The 22,474-nt window shown below is 35.5% G+C and overlaps 1 protein-coding gene across 1 annotated transcript; it reads left to right on the top strand.

Moving 5' to 3' along the window:
- Positions 1-3,868: 3,868 nt before the first annotated feature.
- On the top strand, positions 3,869-21,216 carry LOC123524221 (40S ribosomal protein S20). Its single transcript, XM_045302272.2, has 4 exons — positions 3,869-4,024; positions 18,067-18,160; positions 20,269-20,401; positions 21,037-21,216. Exons 1-4 carry the CDS (start codon positions 4,022-4,024, stop codon positions 21,158-21,160), a joined length of 354 nt encoding a protein of 117 aa, XP_045158207.1. The 5' UTR covers positions 3,869-4,021; the 3' UTR covers positions 21,161-21,216.
- The last annotated feature ends 1,258 nt before the right edge of the window (positions 21,217-22,474 follow it).

Raw genomic sequence — 22,474 nt, 5'->3', positions numbered from 1 at the left:
TATAGTTGTCTGACACTAGGTTACCTGATAGTCAAAAACTATGGCACTGGGTCGAATCATGGGGAAAAACCTTGTTAACACTAGAAGCCACATTTTCAGCCCGATCGTCATAAAACTTTATTAGAATATCTCTACAAAATATAGGTCAACTTTGAAAATCGGTTATCTAAGGCCGAAAACTAGGTCATGAGGTCAAATCTTAACCTCTAGAGGCCATATTTTCTACCTAAGCTTCATCAATGTTTGTTAGAATATCTGGATCAGTGAAATCTAGGATAAATTTGAAATTTGGTTATCCAATGTCAAAACCTAGGTCACGGAAAATCTTGTTTAGACTGCATACTGGAGATCAAATTTTATTTATAATCTTCACGAAACTTTGTCAGTATGTCTGTCTATGAAATCTAGGTAAAGTTCAAAACACGGTCATTTAGAATAAAGAACTTAAAATAATTGAAAAACTTGGTTAATGTTTTACCTGATTTAAATAAAGCATGGTGACATTGTTTGTTGTAATGAAGCGTAGGTCAGATTCGATGTTAGCTAGCTTACTTGGGGTAACAACTAGATCAGGTGAGCAATACAGGACCATTATGGCCCTCTTGTTTTATCATTGTTCATAGAAAAGCTGCGCGATGGAAGTGTACAAAAAGTATTCATTTATTAGAGAGACTTGTATGGTGGGTAACTGGTACAAAATCGGCCCAGTTGTAAATACTGGTGTCTAGGTGGGTGACTTTCGGGGAAGAATCATAACTTTATTTGCAGGCACTAAGGTAGTTCCAATGAACATCATAATTCAGATCGGCGACTTCCTCGCATCTCAGGGTATAAGCGAAAATTGTAAAAAAATTAACTTATCCTTAGTGGGACGATGGGATTTCAGAGACGGGTTCTAAAGAGGCCGTGTACTTCTAAATGAACAAAATGCTGCTTGCAAGTAGGTGCCTATGACTGTAATAAGATCTTACAATTTTTTGCTGAGAGAGATACAAACTACGGGGTTGGCTAACAGGACAGACAAGTATGTATGCATCGTGCTTAGATTCATTTGCTCTTCAACTCTAGCTGTAGGTTCAAGTCCCGCTATGGTCGTCATGTGAGGAAGGATCTGGCTGACTTGGGGAAGAACAGGTCCCCCATGCATGAAATTATGCCAAGTGACATCTGCAAGAGTCTTCGCCATTAAAACTGGAAAATTATTGGATGACTTGTCGATGCACCCTATAACCAAATAAAGTGCATGAAAAAAAAAAGAAATCTTGTACATATATCGGGCTTCTTTCTCACAGTGAGCGCAAAGATTTCTTTTTGAGTGCTATGACTTGTCATGCCTATAACAGCATTTTATGGTACTGGCTGCGGCGCCATGCTAATTGTCAATTTAAAATTCTTCATACCAAATGCCAACTATATTATGCTAAATGCCAAACTATATATACAAGATACTGTATGCTAAATGTCAACTATTTAATGCTAAATCTCAAATGGTAAACTTTAGACAAAGTAAATTCTTTATGAATCTGTATCTATATCTGTCTAGCTTTTACAGTAAATGAATGAAATTAAATAACATTCAATATGTGTGTATATAAGCTTATCTAACTATAGTCACAATCGGTATCCAATATGGGCGACTTCTAAAAGACTGTTAGTTTTAGTTTTTCAGTAGGAAGATATTGCTATATACATACAGAAGAAACTGCAGAAGCTTCCCAGGATTTTTAGCATGCCAGGTGAAAAATTTAATTTAACAAATATGCAAGATATCTCACACCTTAGAACTGAGATATCTCATAGACAAAACAGCGATAAAGTCAGAGGATTCCAAATGATGGGACCTACTTCCAATTCTATTATCTTGGACATAATCCAATAAGGGAGATAATTTGAAACTCACTAAAGTCCCTCATTATATGATACTGAGATATCTCATAGACAAAACAGCGATAAAGTCAGAGGATTCCAAATGATGGGACCTACTTCTAATTCTATTATCTTGGACATAATAATTTGAAACTCACTAAAGTTCCTCATTATATGATACTGCTTGTATACATGCTCAACTCAAAATAACTTAATTTTTGTTATCTTGTATGTGAACACACGACCGGCACTGTTCTATATATATATATATATATATATATATATATATAATATATATATATATATATATATATATATATATATATATATAAAGAAAAACATCCAATGGGTTTCCTCTATCTGTATTTCTGTCTACCTACCGGTTTCATATCATAATCATCAGGGTAGACATATAAAATTTTTATAAAAATGATATGAAACCGGTAGGTAGACAGAAATACAGATAGAGGAAACCCATTGGATGTTTTTCTTTTTTATTTATTATATACTTGTCCAGGAGTAACTTTTAATATTTTCTATTATATATATATATATATATATATATATATATATATATATATATATATATATATATATATATATATATATATATATAAGACACAAAGTTATGTATCAAAAGCCTAGAACTACTTAAAGTATGCACAATTTGGCTTTAAGAATGCTTACATATTATAGATGGCCTGTGCGTCATGCTAATTGAAGAATGCTTAATGCCAAACAGTTAGTGCAAAATGCTATTTACCAAATGCTTAATGTCAAATATTGACTGTCAAATGTCAAACGCTAAATGCTAATTGTTAAAGGACAAGGCAAGCCTCACAATAAGTTAATTTCTTATGAAAGCCATCCTCAAGCCTTTCATAACGCTGAAAGGATTTTTAAAATCGGACAATTATTGAAAAAGATATGGCAGTTTGAAATTTAAGAAAATTGCTGATCATGGAGGCAGCCATTTTGTGTGTTTATGACGTCATTTACACACTGCTGATTTCTTTAAGCAAATAACCTTTTAAATAGATTAATCTTATATGTTTTTTAAGTGTAAAATATAAAACATGGTAAATTCTTTCATTATAGCTGGAAAAAATAGAGAAATTAATTTACAGAAATAAGTAAATACAGTTCAAATATGTGTCTAGAAATTTAAGAATTCCGCCATTTTGTTTTTGTTGCTATGGAAACAAAATGGCCGCCATTTTGATCAAATATTTAAATGCTCATAACTTTCTCATTTTTAAGTCGATTTTGAAAATTCTTTCACCTCTTTAAATGTTTAAAGAAATCCCAACAGATGGAATTAACATCAAAATAACATTGCCTTTCCCTTTTATTTCAAAATGCAAAATAACAAATGCCGGTGCTCATTGCTAGATGCTTTAATTCAAATAAATAGCGGAATATATCAGTGTATGAATGCATCCTTTATGCGGTCTATCATTTGGCAATAAACATTAATTAGCTGTCTGACATTTAGCATTTGGCGTTTAGCTTTCAGTATATGGCATTTATAGCATTGAATTGTTAGGTAGCATTCAGCATTTAGTATTTTGCAGTCAGCTTTAAGTAATTGGCATTCAGTATTAAATATTTGTAGTTTAGCATGTGACAATTAGCATGGGGCATCAGCCTGGTATAATGTTAGCAAATAAGACTTGTATGGAAGGCCGGTGCGCCGTGCTAATTGCCAAATGCTAAATGACAAATAGTTAATGTAAAATGCTATTTGCCAAATGCTGAATGTCTATTATTGACAGCCAAACGGTAATTGACAAGTGATAAATATGCTAATTGTTAATTGGAAAATGCGAAACAATAAAAGCCAAATGCTTATTAATTGCTTAGTGCTTATTAATATATCAGTGTATGAATGCATCCTTTAAATAGTTGTTGGCCTGTAATATGTAGTATAAGCGCGTGGAAGAATCTAATAGAACATATAGCAAATTTATTTACTACTGTATACCCTAAAGGCAGCTATAATTTAGTGCTGTCAGCCTGTAGTGAATTCAACGAATATCGGAATTTCACGATCACCGTCCTTTCACGCCGCCATCCCGCACAAGGAAAGTCGCTGGCTCACCTCTGTTCAAAGATTTTGGTTTTTGTCTTTGATTAAGTCGGCCAGGTAATAACAATGGTAAGTCATATTTACGCGTAAGTATTTACCTGTTTGTAAAATGCCAGGAAATCACAGTATGTCAAGGATGTCGAATGAAATATGCAGCGGAACTCGAACCACGTGTGTACAACTTTAAAAGATTCTATAAGTATAATCTGTATGTTTTCTATTTTAAAGCTTAAGGAAAGCACAAAAGGGACGACACTTTAAAATTAAACTACAGTACAAATAAATTTAATATGAAATTAGGTGCTACCTATGACGCGGAAAGCCCGTTACAAGTTAAATTAAGCTTAATAAAGTCTTTACAGTGAAGATGCAATGAAAAACGGTGTTATATATTTGCTGGATAAAATAGTAAAATAATTAGAATGAGTCTGGACTATGACGTGCAACCACAGTGACAGCAGACTCAGTTTGATGTAGTCGTTCATGGAAGATAATGAAATGTGCAACACCCCTCATGCTACCAGTTAGACGAGCTTATTGTTGCTGAGTGGCTGCTTTTTAATTTCTGACTTTTGCAGCCACCGCAGTTTGACCGTCACAATATAAAACAAACTGTATACGTCGGATTAGTTCGACTAGCTACCAGTGTGTTTTTCCAGAAGGCAATTCACTTCAAGCTTTCAACGAAATCGAAATACTTAAAGATATCCAATGGCCATCTTTCACTTGAAAATGTTTTATCGGTATTAACTTTGAATGTATAAAAGCCTCATCAAATGTTCTTAAATTTACTGAATATATAAATTAAGTTTAGTGATGATAAGTTATGTAGTTACAGTTAATTGTTAAAAAGCAGCCATTAGTCCCATTACACATTTATACTGTATTTATCTGTACTTGAATACAGTGTGTGCTATTTTAAACCTAATGTGCAGTTCTGTTAATACACATAAACTTGTAAAGTTTATGTTTAAACTTTGCATAAAGGAAGTGGCGAGGGGTCCGATTACCGGACCTCTAGACCCGGAGTGGAAATGTCCGGTTATCAATATATATATACTATTATGAACTGTATTACCAGTGTACAAGATAATCGCTGGTAAAAAGATATGATTAGTTGTCATAAAGATGCCGTCATTATGGTTTTTTTTAAATATCTTACTTATAATTACTTCTCACTCTTGAATATAAAATTTCTGGTAGTCATTGTCATTTATTTACTCAAATTCAACAATTAATGAGCACATGCCATGTCTAAAATACTAAAGAAAATATTAAGTTTATTATTTCGGCGATTTTTTTTCCACTATTTCGGCATACATGTGATAAGTTCAGAATCCCAAAACTAGAGGTTTGCCATTTTTCAGCTGGAGTTGGGGTCTCAAAACTGGAGGTTTTTTATCGACATAAATTAAGCACGCGGACACATAACTTAGAGGCAAAATCCAACATTTTTGGCCACACAATAATGTATATAAGTCTATACCAGAAGAAACAATCCTCATAACTCTTGATTTGAATTTTGATAGAGTTATGCCACTTTTTAACTTCGTTTTTTTTTTTTGTTAAAGTTTTATAATAATATCTCTGTTACATTCAAAGCTATTGACTATTATAGAGGTGCGCGGTATTACCGGTATACCGGTAACCGTGGTACCATCTTCCCGTGGTACGATACCGCGGTACCATCGGGGAATACCGGTATTTTAGGGAAGCACTGGGTCACATATATATAGGTCGCGCTTGTTTGAAGTTCGATTCGTGCACCCGTTTGATAAACCAGTAACGTTTATGAAGGCTTCATCAGATCGTTTTCAAACAAAAAATAATAAATTTCGACTGAACATTTTCCATACTATTTATTTCTTTTTTAATACGTGCAAATACATACTGGGATATTTTAAACTATCATCATTTAAACAAGAAGTCTGAACTCGCCGAATTTAGGCCTAAAAAAATGTTGTGGTTCGGGTCACCCGACCCTACCTAGCAAAAGGCTCCGAAAAAAAAAACATTAACAATTATCGGTAATTATTCTGTTGATAAACTAAGTAATTGGCCTTGTTTTCTCATCATCAATTAAAACCCCCTCAAAGAGCCAAAAGAAGTGTGTCGGAATCATTGCATCTGAAGTGGAGATCAAAGCGGTATAGTTGCCCGAGATTGTCATGACATTACGTCATGTTTTCGCGCCATGTGACACATCACTGTCTGATCGTACCGCCTCAGTTCTTAAAATTGCTGAGAAGAAATCAATAAAAAAAGTTCCTTCTTTAATTTTTTTTAAAGAGAATGTGCAATATCCGGTATTAACTGACAGGTAAATGTGTCAAAAGATAATAGTAGATATCCAACCTCTGTGACTATTTTGCCCTCGAGGAATTTACATTATTGTGAGAAGAATATCTTACATAGTGTCGTGTCAAAAATAAGTGTACAAAGATTCATTTAATTCTTATTAAAAACCAAGACATCATACTGCTTTATTTTAAAACCACATTTCTATCTACGTCCACAAGGTCATGTAACCTATTCTTACGGAAATCTGCTAGCCAAAGATCGTTTTACTCCATGTATTTAAATTGCTGCCGCTTTTTCAGTATTTAAGATTTTTTTATTCTGTTTTTTTTTTTTTGCACTTTCTGGTCAAAAGTCTGAATTGTATGACCATAGTATGTATTATTTATTTACTTTTAGAAATAAAGAAATAATTAAGATCGCGCTGTTTGAAATTTTACAAATAATTATATGAAAATTCGATGGTTTTTATAGAATTTTGCCTACATTTCTGTCGATATCTTATTAAAATTGTTATAGAATTCAAACTGTATTACTTCTCAAGCGTTGATGAAAATTTGAAGCGATTGTATTAAAGAATGAATGCACTACGCGCGTTTTTGTGTACGTGTCGATATTTAAAACAAAAGTAACGGCGATGTAAATGAGATATTAAAGAGTTTGAGATTTCAACCTTCGCCTTCCCCTTCAACGTCTCATGTGAAGTTAACGTATAAAGTTGAAGTACGATTAAAATTCCTTGAGATTTCAAACATTAGAATGAACCTTACTTCTTTTAATCCGCCCATTCAATTTGTCCGTAATTATGATCGGTTTTTTTTTCGTGCATTTTGATACCAATTGTCTGAAAGGGCATGAATTTTACAAGCGGCTTTAGAAATGAAAAAATGAAAATTAAATAAAAAACATTTCAATTAATATAATCATGGATATTACCAAAAAAAAAAAAAAAAAAAAAAAAAAAAAAAAAAAAAAAAAAAAATTAAAAGAAATCAGACGATAAAACAATGTGAACAATGTAAAAAATCGTTAGTGTTGCTCCAAACATTTAGGTTTTATATAAAATTATGTCAGTATAGTCAGTATACAATGCACGATTGTAAATCATACATGAGAGGAAATAAAAATGATTATTACATACCTAAAATTATTTTCCATTGGGTTTCAATGGATCGCGATCGTGCAATATTTTTCCACATCATGACGTTGAACGCTTTCATATCGGACTAGTCCCAATCCGTGACTCTAGTAACCTCCCCTGACGGTGCGTCCATTGCGGATCTCGTTTCTTTAGATTTTTAGTTGCTATTGTGTGTTTGTTTAATTTGTAATTTATGCAACGTTTTGTTTACTTTTACACTTAGATTAATCTGACCTATTAGATACTAGCATGTAGTAATTTATCAGACTGAAATGAAATGAAAGTTATAATTACGTCATGAGTTGGACTAATATAGGACGTGGAATGGTTTCTTAACGTTGTAATGGAAAGAATCGCGTGATGTCCATGGCGTCCACGCGCACGTTGCGACAACAAGTTGACGTCATTTTGGCGGAAAATATTAATGCGCGTCAGTTTGATTTGTTAATTGCGTTTTCGGAGAATTTTTTTCCGTATTTTTTCCTGTCTTTCTAGACAGAACGATAATTTAAATATAAATTAATCATTTGATAGTGGATATGTAATAAAAAGGTTATCAACTTTGTATGTGGATATATGCACTCGTTCTTTCGCAGACAATATTGCGCTCCTAAAGCCGCGCAATATTACCGCTGCAGAACTCGTGCATATATCCACATAGAAAGTTAATAACCTATAATGATCATATCAACGTGATAATGACACTCTGTATGACTCTGTATAATGCCAAACTCTCAGACAGCACAATATGATTTTAATATACTATTTTTAGCTCACCTGTCACAAAGTGACAAGGTGAGCTTTTGTGATCGCGCGGTGTCCGTCGTCCATCCGTGCGTGCGTGCGTCCGTCCGTAAACTTTTGCTTGTGACCACTCTAGAGGTCACATTTTTCATGGGATCTTTATTAAAGTTGGTCAGAATGTTCATCTTGATGATATCTAGGTCAAGTTCGAAACTGGGTCACGTGCCGTCAAAAACTAGGTCAGTAGGTCTAAAAATAGAAAAACCTTGTGACCTCTCTAGAGGCCATATATTTCACAAGATTTTCATGAAAATTGGTCAGAATGTTCACCTTGGTGATATCTAGGTCAAGTTCGAAACTGGGTCACGTGCCGTCAAAAACTAGGTCAGTAGGTCTAAAAATAGAAAAACCTTGTGACCTCTTTAGAGGCCATATATTTCACAAGATCTTCATGAAAATTGGTCAGAATGTTCACCTTGATGATATCTAGGTCAAGTTCGAAACTGGGTCACGTGCCGTCAAAAACTAGGTTAGTAGGTCTAAAAATAGAAAAACCTTGTGACCTCTCTAGAGGCCATATATTTCACAAGATCTTCATGAAAATTTGTCAGAACGTTCACCTTGATGATATCTAGGTCAAGTTCGAAACTGGGTCACATGTTGTTAAAAACTAGGTCAGTAGGTCAAATAATAGAAAAACCTTGTGACCTCTCTAAAGGCCATATTTTTCATGAGATCTGTATGAAAGTTGGTCTGAATGTTCATCTTGATGATATCTAGGTCAAGATCGAAACTGGGTCACGTGCGGTCAAAAACTAGGTCAGTAGGTCTAAAAATAGAAAAACCCTGTGACATCACTAGAGGCCATATATTTCATGAGATCTTCATGAAAATTGGTCAGAATGTTCTTCTTGACGATATCTAGGTCAAGTTTGAAAGTGGGTCACATGCCTACAAAAACTAGGTCAGTAGGTCAAATAATAGAAAAACCTTGTGACCTCTCTAGAGGCCATATTTTTCATGGGATCTGTATGAAAGTTGGTCTGAATGTTCATCTTGATGATATCTAGGTCAAGTTCAAAAGTGGGTCACGTGCCATCAAAAACTAGGTCAGTAGGTCAAATAATAGAAAAACCTTGTGACCTCTCTAAAGACCATATTTTTCATGGGATCTGTATGAAAATTGGTCTGAATGTTCATCTTGATGATATCTAGGTCAAGTTCAAAACAGGGTCATGTGCGGTCAAAAACTAGGTCAGAGGTCTAAAAATAGAAAAACCTTGTGAACACTCTAGAGGCCATACTTGTGAATGGATCTCCATAAAAATTGGTCAGAATGTTCACCTTGGTGATATCTAGGTCAAGTTTGAAACTGGGTCATGTGCTGTCAAAAACTAGGTCAGTAGGTCAAATAATAAAAAAACCTTGCGACCTCTCTAGAGGCCATACTTTTCATGGGATCTGTATGAAAGTTGGTCTGAATGTTCATCTTGATGATATCTAGGTTAAATTTGAAACTGGGTCAGCTGCGATCAGAAACTAGGTCAGTAGGTCTAAAATTATTAAAATCTTTTGACCTCTCTAGAGGCCATATTTTTCAATGGCTCTTCATGAAAATTGATCTGAATGTTCACCTTGATGATATCTAGGTCAGTTTCGAAACTGGGTCACGTGCGGTCAAAAACTAGGCCAGTAGGTATAAAAATAGAAAAACCTTGTGACCTCTCTAGAGGCCATATTTTTCATGAGATCTTCATGAAAATTAGTGAGAATGTTCACCTTGATGATATCTAGGTAAAGTTCAAAAGAGGGTCACGTACCTTCGAAAATTAGGTCAATAGGTCAAATAATAGAAAAACCTTGTGACCTCTCTAGAGACCATATTTTTCAATGGATCTTCATGAAAATTGGTCAGAATTTTTATCTTGATAATATCTAGGTCAAGTTCAAAACTGGGTCACATGAGCTCAAAAACTAGGTCACTATGTCAAATAATAGAAAAAACGACGTCATACTCAAAACTTGGTCATGTGGGAAGAGGTGAGCGATTCAGGACCATCATGGTCCTCTTGTATAAGTAAAGCATCTGTGGATCCAGGAATTTTGGTTAGAGGGACACCAACATTAAAGAGGGGGTCACCCAATTTAAGGGGGGGGGGGGGTAGGGTAGGGTAGAGTCACACCGAGTTTCAAGACCGACTTTCTTTGTAAAATGTAAGAAACAAAGGGGATATTAACCTACAATGTCCCTCTGCCAGGCTCTGGTTCCGTGCATTTAAAGAATGGAGTTATCCCATACGGCTAACAGGAAACTTCTCGCATCATGATATCATAGATCTGAAATTGTCCGATACTTCAGAAGAATTTCCGTCTTACTAGTACCATTTTATGTTTATGATTAAAACGCAATTGTCGTATTAAGTGTCCGACAGAAACAGATTGATTATATTTGGATGTGAAAATGAAATGTTCCACCAAATGATAATCGCGCGTAATTATTTATTTTTCAAGTAAAATGACTGTCATGCCATGTGCCTCCATCCAGATTTCAGTCTTTGATGCCGAGTATGTGGACAGAGTAGATGTAAAAACAATGAAGTTTCGACTTTCGTGATATCACACCTTCGGACATTCAAAACTTCACTTTATACGACAAAAAGGCCTATCTGGTATAATCGATACCGCCTGGGGACACAAATATGCCGTAGAAGTTAAAGTTTGAACAAAATCTCAAAGTTTCTCAAAATCAGTTGATAACTTCATACTTCCAGGTTCAATTCAATGTATTTAGTTAAAATCATTAGCCATACAAAACTTCATTATTCTTATACCTATTGATAGTGTTTCGCATCAAATTTAGTCTAATTATATATATGGATAATCAAATAACTTAATAAGCAGAAATCCTGAAACTAAGCTTTTTATTTCGCATAGTAATAAAGAGAAGTCTTAGGCTTACGTGATATTACATGGAAAACTTTAGTAGCAACGTGTGATATAAATGAAATACACGCATATCGGTGACGTTTTACCCAAAATATATATGAGAGACGTTGAAGGGGATGGCGAAGTTTGAAATCTCAAACTCTCTAATACGATAGGTCGCACGTGCTCGTGGAATGGAAAATTACCGGCATGACCGTATTGATATCTTTACGATTCGCGGGTAAATTCCACGAAATCCAGGTCATTTTTCTGGATGTAATTTCTGAATTTGGTAAGTTACGACGTAAAAACCACTCGCCCGATCGGCCGAGTATGACGGACGGTCGGACCAGCCTCGACTCGTAAAACGGCGGTCCGCGCCAAAATCTTCCGGTCTTGTCCGTCGGACCGACGAATTTCGCGATGTCTGGCGTCGAAAAATACAGCAAGGTCGGAGCCTTTTGCTAGGTAGGGTCGGGTGACCCGAACCACAACATTTTTTAGGCCTAAATTCAGCGAGTCCCAACTTTTTGTTTAAATGATGATAGTTTAAAATATCCCAGTATGTATTTGCACGTATTAAAAAAGAAATAAATAGTATGGAAAATGTTCAGTCGAAATTTATTATTTTTTGTTTGAAAACGATCTGATGAAGCCTTCATAAACGTTACTGGTTTATCAAACGGGTGCACGAATCGAACTTCAAACAAGCGCGACCTATATATATGTGACCCAGTGCTTCCCTAGAGACAATACGGCGTCTTCCGACGAATACACGCTGGTAAAATATAATAAGGGTCATTAATCTAACTAGTCATTAGTCAAGTTAATATTCCAGTGTACTTTTTTTTCTTTAATTCTAGTCAAGTAACTAGTCTTCGTTGTTGCTCATAATAAATGAAGTATTTCTGAGGGTTTTTCAATAATTTTATGACCACTACCATAGCTGTAAGTCTTACGATAAATATGGTGGTATACCGTGGTATATACCGCGGTAATTAGGAAAAAGCCGTGGTATACCGCGGTATTTTTTTCAAGGCGGTACCCAGCCCTAGACTATTATGCACCTTTTACTGGCAAAGCTTTAATTGCCCCTTTTGCTGGCAAAGCTTAAATTCAGAGTCAATCACTGAGAAAAGTCGAGCATGCTATCTTACTGAAGCTCCCTCTTGTTCTAACTTTAATTTAAACTTTCATAACAGATTAAATTTGTAGAAACAAAGTATCAATTTAGGTCTGAAATGAAGGTGAAAATGCATTAACATTATTCTACTCGAGGACTTAAAAAAAAACGAAGCTCTAAATTGGTCTGAACACAACTCATAAATTATGTAAATTCCTTACCCCACCCACTTCCATATAAAAATACTGATGATTTTGACACGAAAAATAGAAATCAGAAATGCATCAACATGTATTTACCCTTACCAAAATAATGTATATTGATGTTATCAAATAAATGAGTGTGTGTTTTCATCCAATTTTCAATGAAATATGTCCGATTTAGTAGCAAATTAATTTGGTAAAAACATTGGAAGAAAATGGCGTAACTCCATAAGGGGAAATAACAATCCTGTTCTAAAAATAGTAATGGGTTGGTTTATGTGATTTTATTTCCGAGCAAAATTTTTCTTTGAATAATCAAAATTCATTTCAGTTATGAATTTATTTCTTATGACTGGGAGTTTTTTGCTTCAAATTAGTAAAAAATGGAGCTTAATTGGCATTGAGAATGGGCAGATATTCGGCCCCGTGAGCCAGGTGGAAAAGGCCCTGCTTGTCTAATCCCTTATCTAAACAAACAACTATAATAATTCACCTGTGAAAAACAACTCTTTCCTCCAGCTACATGTGTGTCAAACATGTATAATACAAAACAGTCGGTGACACTTTGATTTACTGTGTAAACATGTTTGGCACTCCTCGGTAATTATCAACCCAGTCGTAATACCGATTTTTTATTTTTTTTTTGAAAAGTGGGAGAAATAAGGTTCTGGTCGGGAGACGGGAGGCAAGGTGAAAAAATCGGGATTTTGACCCTCCCGCGCGGGAGATCACATGTATGATTTCGGGAATGGGTCTGGTACCATTCTAATGGGGAAAAATAGTTCAGATAGAATAGACATTCTGGAAATTGGGAATAAATGACTCTCAAAATCAAATTCTCCAAATTGTGGAAAATATATCGTATTGTAAATACACATTTTGTCAGCTTCCATTTTCTCTCATTTAAAACGTATTTTATACATATAACTGTGACTCAAGGATTGACATAAAATTTATGTTTTTTTCCCCTCAAAATTGGGAATTTTAACTGCTGAAATTTTGATTAAATGCCATATTTGGCAATAGGGAATGTGACCTATTATGGGACCTGTTGATATAGAGAAAAAATCGCTGTATTGTAATTCATCAGTCCCGAGAAAAACAAAAATTTGATCCAGTTAGGACGTACAGGTTCCTATTTATCATTTATCAAATTTGTGATCGTATATTTATTAATTAAAGATGAAAATTAAAGTGCAAGCTGTAAGAACACCAACTCAAACCTGTAAGTCACACAGACGTAATGTTATAAAAAGTAAAGTATTTGTTCCTTAAATACTTTTCTTTTCGATATAATAAATTATCTCTGTGTGGCTTACACAGTGTACGAAATTCATATTTGAATCCAATAGCCCGTTCGGGTTACCAGATTAAAAATTTTCCAAGCCCGACACCAATTTCACTAGCCCGAACTTTAACACCTTAAAATACATAATTTTTGCACCATATAAGATTTTGTTTTACAGACATCTCTATGCATGTTTGAAGTAATAAAAAAGACATACAGTACATGTTTGCCATGTTTTTGAAAGTTTTTAACTCGAAATACTCCAGTCCAGATCAGCATCGTCAGAGTCCAAAAGCATCGGACATGACACTCCTTGCCAAAACGAAACCTAAACTGTTATGCCCGATTTTTTAGGATCCGCACTCGCCAATTACTGCAACTCGGACTGTTGACAATTTGTAAGATGTAATACCGAGTGCTGAATACACATTACACACACGCTGATAGCATAATTTAAGCTCCACCTACTGCAGGTACTTGTGAGATTTTCGCGAGAAGTGTGAAAGCTAATCAAATTATCCGTTACACTAGAGGTGATTGTATTCAGCCAATTAGAGCTGCGGTTACGTCTTTGACACTGTGTTTGATTGTCAACACGTAACAGTGCAAAAACCAATAATTCCATAAGCGTTTCTCAGTCTGGAAAATCACGATGCAGTACTCGTTTAATTAGCATGTTTTTTTTTAAACAAATGAGGAAAATTCGGTAGCCCAGTCGGGCTTGTACCTGTGGAAAATCGGTAGCCCGAGCTGAAATTTGGTAGCCACGGGCTGTCGGACTACCGTGAATTTCGAACACTGCTTACAGGTCTGAGTTGCTTACTGCTTGCGTTTTATTTTTCATTTTTTAACTAGTAAACTTTAAGAGCCCTCTTATTATCATACAAATGCTTTTTCACCAACTGCATACAAATAGAAAATCCGAACGTGCAGTCTGTGATTCAGTAAATTTCCAATTAAAATAACTTTCATGCATATGTAATTTTGCGAAATAATTGAAATACAATAGGGTTAACTCACAAGTATATTTTTTTCAGAATAAGTGATTATTTTATTTGTATTACTTTCATTAATTAAAAAAAAATGCTATCAGAAAATCAGTGGAATAAAATAAGGCTCCTTTCTTGATAACAACAAGATATGTAGACATTGAATTCTTTATTGTTGATATTAAAGGTCTTAAATAACTGTCATTGCCCCATACCACTGCCATTCTCTTATGGCACTTATAATAGCATATCAAGAATAAAACATTTTGCATTTTGGTACTGCTTAGACATTTTGTATGATCTGCATTTTCCCAACTTTTTGTCAGTGAAAAAAATGCAGATAAGTATTCAGGTGAATGTAGGACTTTTCAATACTCAAAATAATGCAGTACCCTTCAAGTCTGTTATGTCGTATAAATAGTGGACCGCAGAAATGTTTTCACTGACGCCGATGACGTCATACAGCGGCAAATTTTTTTTTAGCGTTCACGTCGTAGTTCGCTCATTTTTCAAGTCAAATTTCACCATATAAAATCAGACTGGCAACAGATTGATAAAGTTGTCCATAAAGTTAAATGTACGCACACTTAGTTTGTCGTAAATATTGTCGTAATTAAATTTTCCAAAAGTCAACATTTCCGGTCTTACTCAATGAGCGATTGCGTCTAACTGACCAATAAGCGCCTAAATAATCAAGAATTCAAAATGGCGGCCCCCATGATAGCTGGAGACGAAATTCAATTTGCATGGTATTGGAAATATTTTTCTCATTTGTTTTCATTATTGTTTCATATATTTCACATATGTCATACATGTTATCTAAAAGCGCTCCAAGCCCTCGCGGGGCCTTTGGCCCCGCTCGGACTTTCCGCGTATTACAGATACTGAGCTCAGATTAGTTTCAGAAATTACAACTGTCTTTGTAAATAAAAAAATAAATGGATTTTTACGTGAGCAGGGGCAGTGGCGTAGCGTGAGCATCGAGGGGAGGGTGTGGAAGGAGGAACCGCCTCTTTCATCCCTGGGCAAAATCCCACCTTAAATATTTTCTATTACTCTTCCTTTGATTTTGCTGAATAAAAACTCGTATATAAAGTACAATTTTTGAGACAACTACAATTTACAATTTTTAAACAGGATGAAGTGAGATTGCGGATATAATTGAAAATCTGTTGGGGTTGCGATTTTGTCCACTAGCAACAAGGGGTTTGAAGAGGGGGTGGGGAGAGAGGGTTTGTCTGTGTCGTAGTCAAAATAATTTGACGTTCAGATTGTTTTATATTTGTGACTGGCAATCTAAACGTCAAAACTTTAAAGGACAATAATAATGGAGGATGAATCACAGTACACAGTCATGTAAAGTCATTGGTTTTATCGCTTGCATGTATACACGGTCAACGTCAATTGTGTACAGTACATACATAGGTTTAAATCACCAGAAAATTTGTAATTTTGGATATTATTTGAGATTTTTTACATAAATCAATGAGGAATTGAATCCCCTTTTGATACATGTAAGTTTTATTCAAATTTATCGCCAATTCGTGAAATAATCGGCATTTAAACCTATAGCATGTAAAGCGTGGGCAGCGATCAAAATTTCAATGGAAATTGCTTCCAGTTATTTTGGTCTTTCGAATGTTTGACGCGAGTGGGGATATTGTCCATATGAAAAAAATTATCACAGTATTTCCTAGGATCACATCAAATTAGTTGGACTAGTCTGTGTCCCACTTAAAGGACCCATAATTAGGCCTAAGAAAGTGGTAATATTTTCTAATCTGTAGACTTACAGTTTGAATATCAAAACTGTTTAAATTACATAATTTGGCTTCCAAAGTGCAGCATGAAATATAGCTAAAATAATTCAGCTTCAGAGATGTTATATGCTGTTGTGGATCTCTTAGCTGAAACAAACCCTGTATTGAAACCTTACCAGAAATCATGCACGGTCACTTCCAAAAGCCTGTCACGCTATAATTTCATCAAATCAGATGCCACAGACTCGCCTTTAAATTTAATATATTATCTTAAATCCATTTTTCTTTTTATTTGGTGTATAATGAACCATGCAACACCATTTGAAAACAAGTTATACCCAAAAGTTTCAAACGGATACCACTGTCTGCAATATTTTGCACCTTTGCAGTTGTCGCATGACGGAGGTTCTCTCCATTTTGAAAACAAAATTAATGTAGCGGTAAAGAATTATTTATGGAAATTTTTGTGAATTTAAACCAGCGATTTTTTTCCTTCTTTAATAGGGTCCGTAAAACGGACCCTTTCCCAATTGATAATAATGACCATTTTTCCCAATTTCAGACCAAATTATTCCCAAAAATGACCTACTAACATTTTCGAAACGGCTGCTGTCCTGACATCGTGAAATTCGCCGATTATAGAAAATATGTTCTGAATTTTAATCCAGTGTTCGCTAATTTTGACCAAAGGGCAAATACTCTTAAAATTCAGAACATGTTCTCTGTAATCACAAGCGCGAATTTAATCAATCGCACCATGCATTGTTTCCAGTAACCGGTTTCCACGATCTTTTTCTGTAGAACCAGTGACAAACTGTGCGAACAATGAGTCACAACAGCAAATATTATGCTAAAAGGCTGACAAAATCCAAGCTTGCTGGCTGCCTAAGCCTTGTGGAGTTCGGATTCTCACGGGCATCTTCACAGCCTGTTCTGACTGAGGAAACGTCCGTTGAATCGTCGACATCGTCGTTTTCATGTCAGAGTCAGGAGAACTCGTACAAGTGTAACTCCGGTTGAATTTGTGCCAGAGTGTGTGCCTTTAGAACAACCATCGTTATCTCAGAGTCAGGCCACTGTATCATGTGATGATGATCAGAACACTAGCTCTAGTGTAGCTCAATTAGATCCAGGAAAGGGGTTATTGTAATTTTGTATGTTACACAAAATTCCCAATTAGGATGAAAACGACGCTATTTTTCCCAAATCGTCCGGACGCGGACGCTTTCCCAAAATGGCACAAAAAAAATGGCTGTTAAAACCTTCTATTCTATGATTTTATGAATTTTGTTACAAATTTTTAAATTTTTAAATCAATTAAATTCATCAAAATTTTGATACAGAAATACAAAAATAACTATGTGCTATGAAGCTCTGACTTGGAGGTCGAAAATGTAATAACACCTCCAAAATGTGAAGAAAATATCTGGCTTTTAAATTATTTTCTTCTGGGAGTGAAATTTATTTATGAAAAATGCTACATTTTAATACGGTATTCTCCCTATGTTGTTATGACAAGATTTTCTTCTCTGAATGGACCTGTCCCCAAGATATGAAAAAAGCACTGTGTGGTCATTAAGCTGTGGTAGACTGTGATACTGTTTCATATTGAAACTTTTGTTTTCTTCTTGTTTTTTCAGTCTTACAAAGATTCAAAAGCACCCACTGACGAGGCCCCAATTCACAGAATTAGGATCACACTCACCAGCAGAAATGTCAAGAGTCTCGAAAAAGGTAAAGTCTTAAGAGGTTTGAAATTGCTACAGAACATGAAAGAATATTGCATGGCCCTCTTATTTAATGTTTCTAGAAAAAATTTGGCCAAACTAACAGTCTCCAATCAATTACTAACATGACATGATTGACATTAGTACTAAGTATTTAATCTGTAACAGTTGCAGAATAAACCTTTTTCTTTTTTTAGCTCACCTGTCACAAAGTGACAAGGTGAGCTTTTGTGATCGCGCGGTGTCCGTCGTCCGTCGTCCGTGCGTGCGTCCGTGCGTGCGTCCGTCCGTAAACTTTTGCTTGTGACCACTCTAGAGGTCACATTTTTCATGGGATCTTTATGAAAGTTGGTCAGAATGTTCATCTTGATGATATTTAGGTCAAGTTCGAAACTGGGTAACTTGCCTTCAAAAACTAGGTCAGTAGGTCTAAAAATAGAAAAACCTTGTGACCTCTCTAGAGGCCATATATTTCACAAGATCTTCATGAAAATTGGTCAGAATGTTCACCTTGATGATATCTAGGTTAAGTTCGAAACTGGGTCACGTGCCATCAAAAACTAGGTCAGTAGATCTAAAAATAGAAAAACCTAGTGACCTCTCTAGAGGCCATATATTTCATAAGATCTTCATGAAAATTGGTCAGAAAGTTCATCTTGATGATATCTAGGTCAAGTTCGAAACTGGGTCACGTGCCATCAAAAAGTAGGTCAGTAGGTCAAATAATAGAAAAACCTTGTGACCTCTCTAAAGGCCACATTTTTCATGGGATCTGTATATAAGTTGGTCTGAATGTTCATCTTGATGATATCTAGGTCAAGTTTGAAACTGGGTCACGTGCGGTCAAAAACTAGGTCAGTAGGTCTAAAAATAGAAAAACCTTGTGACCTCTCTAGAGGCCATATATTTCATGAGATCTTCATGAAAATTGGTCAGAGTGTTCACCTTGATGATATCTAGGTCAAGTTCGAAAGTGGGTTACATGCCATCAAAAACTAGGTCAGTAGGTCAAATAATAGAAAAACCTTGTGACCTCTCTAGAGGCCATATTTTTTATGGGATCTGTATGAAAGTTGGTCTGAATGTTCATCTTGATGATATCTAGGTAAATTTCGAAAGTGGGTCACGTGCCATCAAAAACTAGGTCAGTAGGTCAAATAATAGAAAAACCTTGTGACCTCTCAAAAGGCCATATTTTTCATTGGATCTGTATGAAAGTTGGTCTGAATGTTCATCTTGATGATATCTAGGTCAAGTTCGAAACAGGGTCGTGTGCGGTCAAAAACTAGGTCAGTAGGTCTAAAAATAGAAAAACCTTGTGACCTCTCTAGAGGCCATACTTATGAATGGATCTCCATAAAAATTGGTCAGAATGTTCAACTTGATGATATCTAGGTCAAGTTTGAAACTGGGTCACGTGCCTTAAAAAACTAGGTCAGTAGGTCAAAAAATAAAAAAAACCTTGTGACCTCTCTAGAGGCCATACATGGGATCTGTATGAAAGTTGGTCTGAATGTTCATCTTGATGATATCTAGGTCAGGTTTGAAACTGGGTCAACTGCGGTCAAAAACTAGGTCAGTAGGTCTAAAATTATTAAAATCTTTTGACCTCTCTAGAGGCCATACTTTTCAATGGATCTTCATGAAAATTGATCTGAATGTTCACCTTGATGATATCTAGGTCAAGTTCGAAACTGGGTCACGTGCGGTCAAAAACTAGGCCAGTAGGTATAAAAATAGAAAAACCTTGTGACCTCTCTAGAGGCCATATTTTTCATGAGATCTTCATGAAATTTGGTGAGAATTTCACCTTGATGATATCTAGATAAAATTCAAAACAGGGTCACGTACCTTCGAAAACTAGGTCAACAGGTCAAATAATAGAAAAACCTTGTGACCTCTCTAGAGACCATATTTTTCAATGGATCTTCTTGAAAATTTGTCAGAATTTTTATCTTGATAATATCTAGGTCAAGTTCAAAACTGGGTCACATGAGCTCGAAAACTAGGTCACTATGTCAAATAATAGAAAAAACGACGTTATATTCAAAACTGGGTCATGTGGGAAGAGGTGAGCGATTCAGGACCATCATGGTCCTCTTGTTTATACATCAGTATGTGCTGACCTGATTAAGGGAGCCAAGGAAAAGAGCCTTAAAGTAAAGGGACCAGTACGTATGCCAACCAAAGTGCTCAGGATTACAACCAGGAAAACACCTTGTGGTGAAGGTTCCAAAACCTGGGACAGGTAATACTGTTTAACCTATGATAGATGATAAGAATCTTTCACTGGTTGAAGGTGCAGATGGAACTATCTGGCTTGAGAATACTTGTAATTCTTTATGTGGTAAGTTGCTGTAAAACAGTTACTTTTAAAAGCCAGCTATTTCCATCCGCACCTTCAACTAAGGGTGGATCTATCCTTTGTCTTACATACCGTATTCAATTGATACAATAGACAAAAAAACAAGCACTTTCCTTGTAAGTATTATTTAAGAAATAATATATCCCAAACAGTAATTTGTCATTGAATAAAATCATTGTTTTGAGTTTAGATGCGAAGGAATTAAATGGTAAAGTGTGTGAAAATAAAAGTTAGATATTGGTAAAAATGCAAGAAGAACGTAAATTTTCTGCATTATGTCAAAAGCGTTACAACAGTTTACTACCTTCTACAAAATAATTTTGGTTATTTATAAGTATGTCTTGCAAAAATCTTGTCAGTAAGTTTGTACCACTAGTCACTTTCAGGGTACTCACGTTTAGTTTTAATGGGTTTTTGAGAGAAATTATTTTTCACCTAAAATGTGTGGGTTGGTCCCTTTAAGAATTGCAGACATGTTTAAGAATTGCAGAAATGTTAGTTTTCTTCTCATTTTACAGGTATCAGATGCGTATCCATAAGCGTCTGATTGACCTTCACAGCCCTAGTGAGATTGTCAAGCAGATCACATCCATCAGTATTGAACCTGGTGTTGAGGTCGAGGTCACCATTGCTGATGCTTAGATTATCTCCCTTTTACTTGTAACAGTGGAGTAAAACAATAAAAAATTGTAAAACCAGTTATGTTTAAGACTTTTGTTCTGTTGTTGCTTGTCTGTTCATAGAATAGTGGGAAATGTTAGCCATAGGCGTTGCTCTCGTACGTAGGTGAAAGATTTGTGTGTAAAGTTGTGTCAGTAACCATTGAATGTATTTAATTGAAACCTGACAGAAGGTGTCATAATATTACAACTGCAGTAAAATTTATATAATGAAGTTAGATGACTTGTGGTTCAGTGTAGCACATGATCTTTGCTCACATACAATGTTCCCTCTTGACCAGTCTTGGTATGTTTGAAAAAATAAAATGAAAATATTTCAGCTGAAATCATCATAAGTAATTAGCTCACATTGTATTATCCCCCTTGGTCGAGTAAAAGCAGTTCTTCCCCTTGAATTGGTTGAAAAAAAGTGATACCTTTAAATTTTTTAGTCCTCTACTAGGACTATAGGAATGCGCTTTTCTGTCCGTCTGTAATTTCGTGTCCAGTCCATAACTGTGTCATCCATGAAGGGATTTTAATATTGCTTGACACAAATGTTCCCCATAATGAGATGACGTGTCTTGCGCAAAACCCGGACTCCTAGCTTAAAAGTCAGGGTCACAGTTGGAGGTCAAAGGTCAACAGGGCTTTTTTCCTGTCCGGTCCATAACTATGCCATCCATGAAGGGATTTTAATATTACTTGGCAAAAATGTACCTCATAATAAGACGATGTGTCATGCACAACTTTCAGACCCCTAGCTCAAAGGTCAAGGTCACACTTTGCAGACAAATGTTTACATAGCATGAACAGGGTCTGTTTCGTGTCCGGTCCATAACTCTGTCATTCATTAAGGGATTTTAATATCACTTGGCACAAATGTTTCCCATGATGAGACGACGTGTCATGCGCAAATCCCAAACCCCTGGCTCAAAGGTCAAGGTCACAATTGGTCTTTTTTCCTGTCCAGTCTGTAACTCAACAATCCTTAAAGGGATTTTAATATTACTTGGCACAAATGTTCATCATCATAAGACGGAGTGTCATGCGCAAGAACCTGGTCCCTAGGTCTAAGGTCAAGGTCACAGAGGCGAAAGGTCAAATACAAGAATGACTGTTCAGAGCATTTCTTCATGCATGGAGGGATTTTGATGTAACTTGCCACAAATGTTCACTATCGTGAGGCACCCTTGTTTCTAGAATTACGTCCCTTTGTTTTACTATAAATAGATTATATTGTAACTTATTTATTACTGTTCGTAGGAAAAAATCGAGACCAGTTTTCTGTGGTATA

The sequence above is a fragment of the Mercenaria mercenaria genome, chromosome 3 (genome assembly GCF_021730395.1).
Source record: "Mercenaria mercenaria strain notata chromosome 3, MADL_Memer_1, whole genome shotgun sequence".
NCBI classification, from domain to species: Eukaryota; Metazoa; Mollusca; class Bivalvia; order Venerida; family Veneridae; genus Mercenaria; species Mercenaria mercenaria.
Note: the sequence above shows the minus strand (reverse complement) of the source record. Positions and strands in the feature narration are given on the sequence as shown.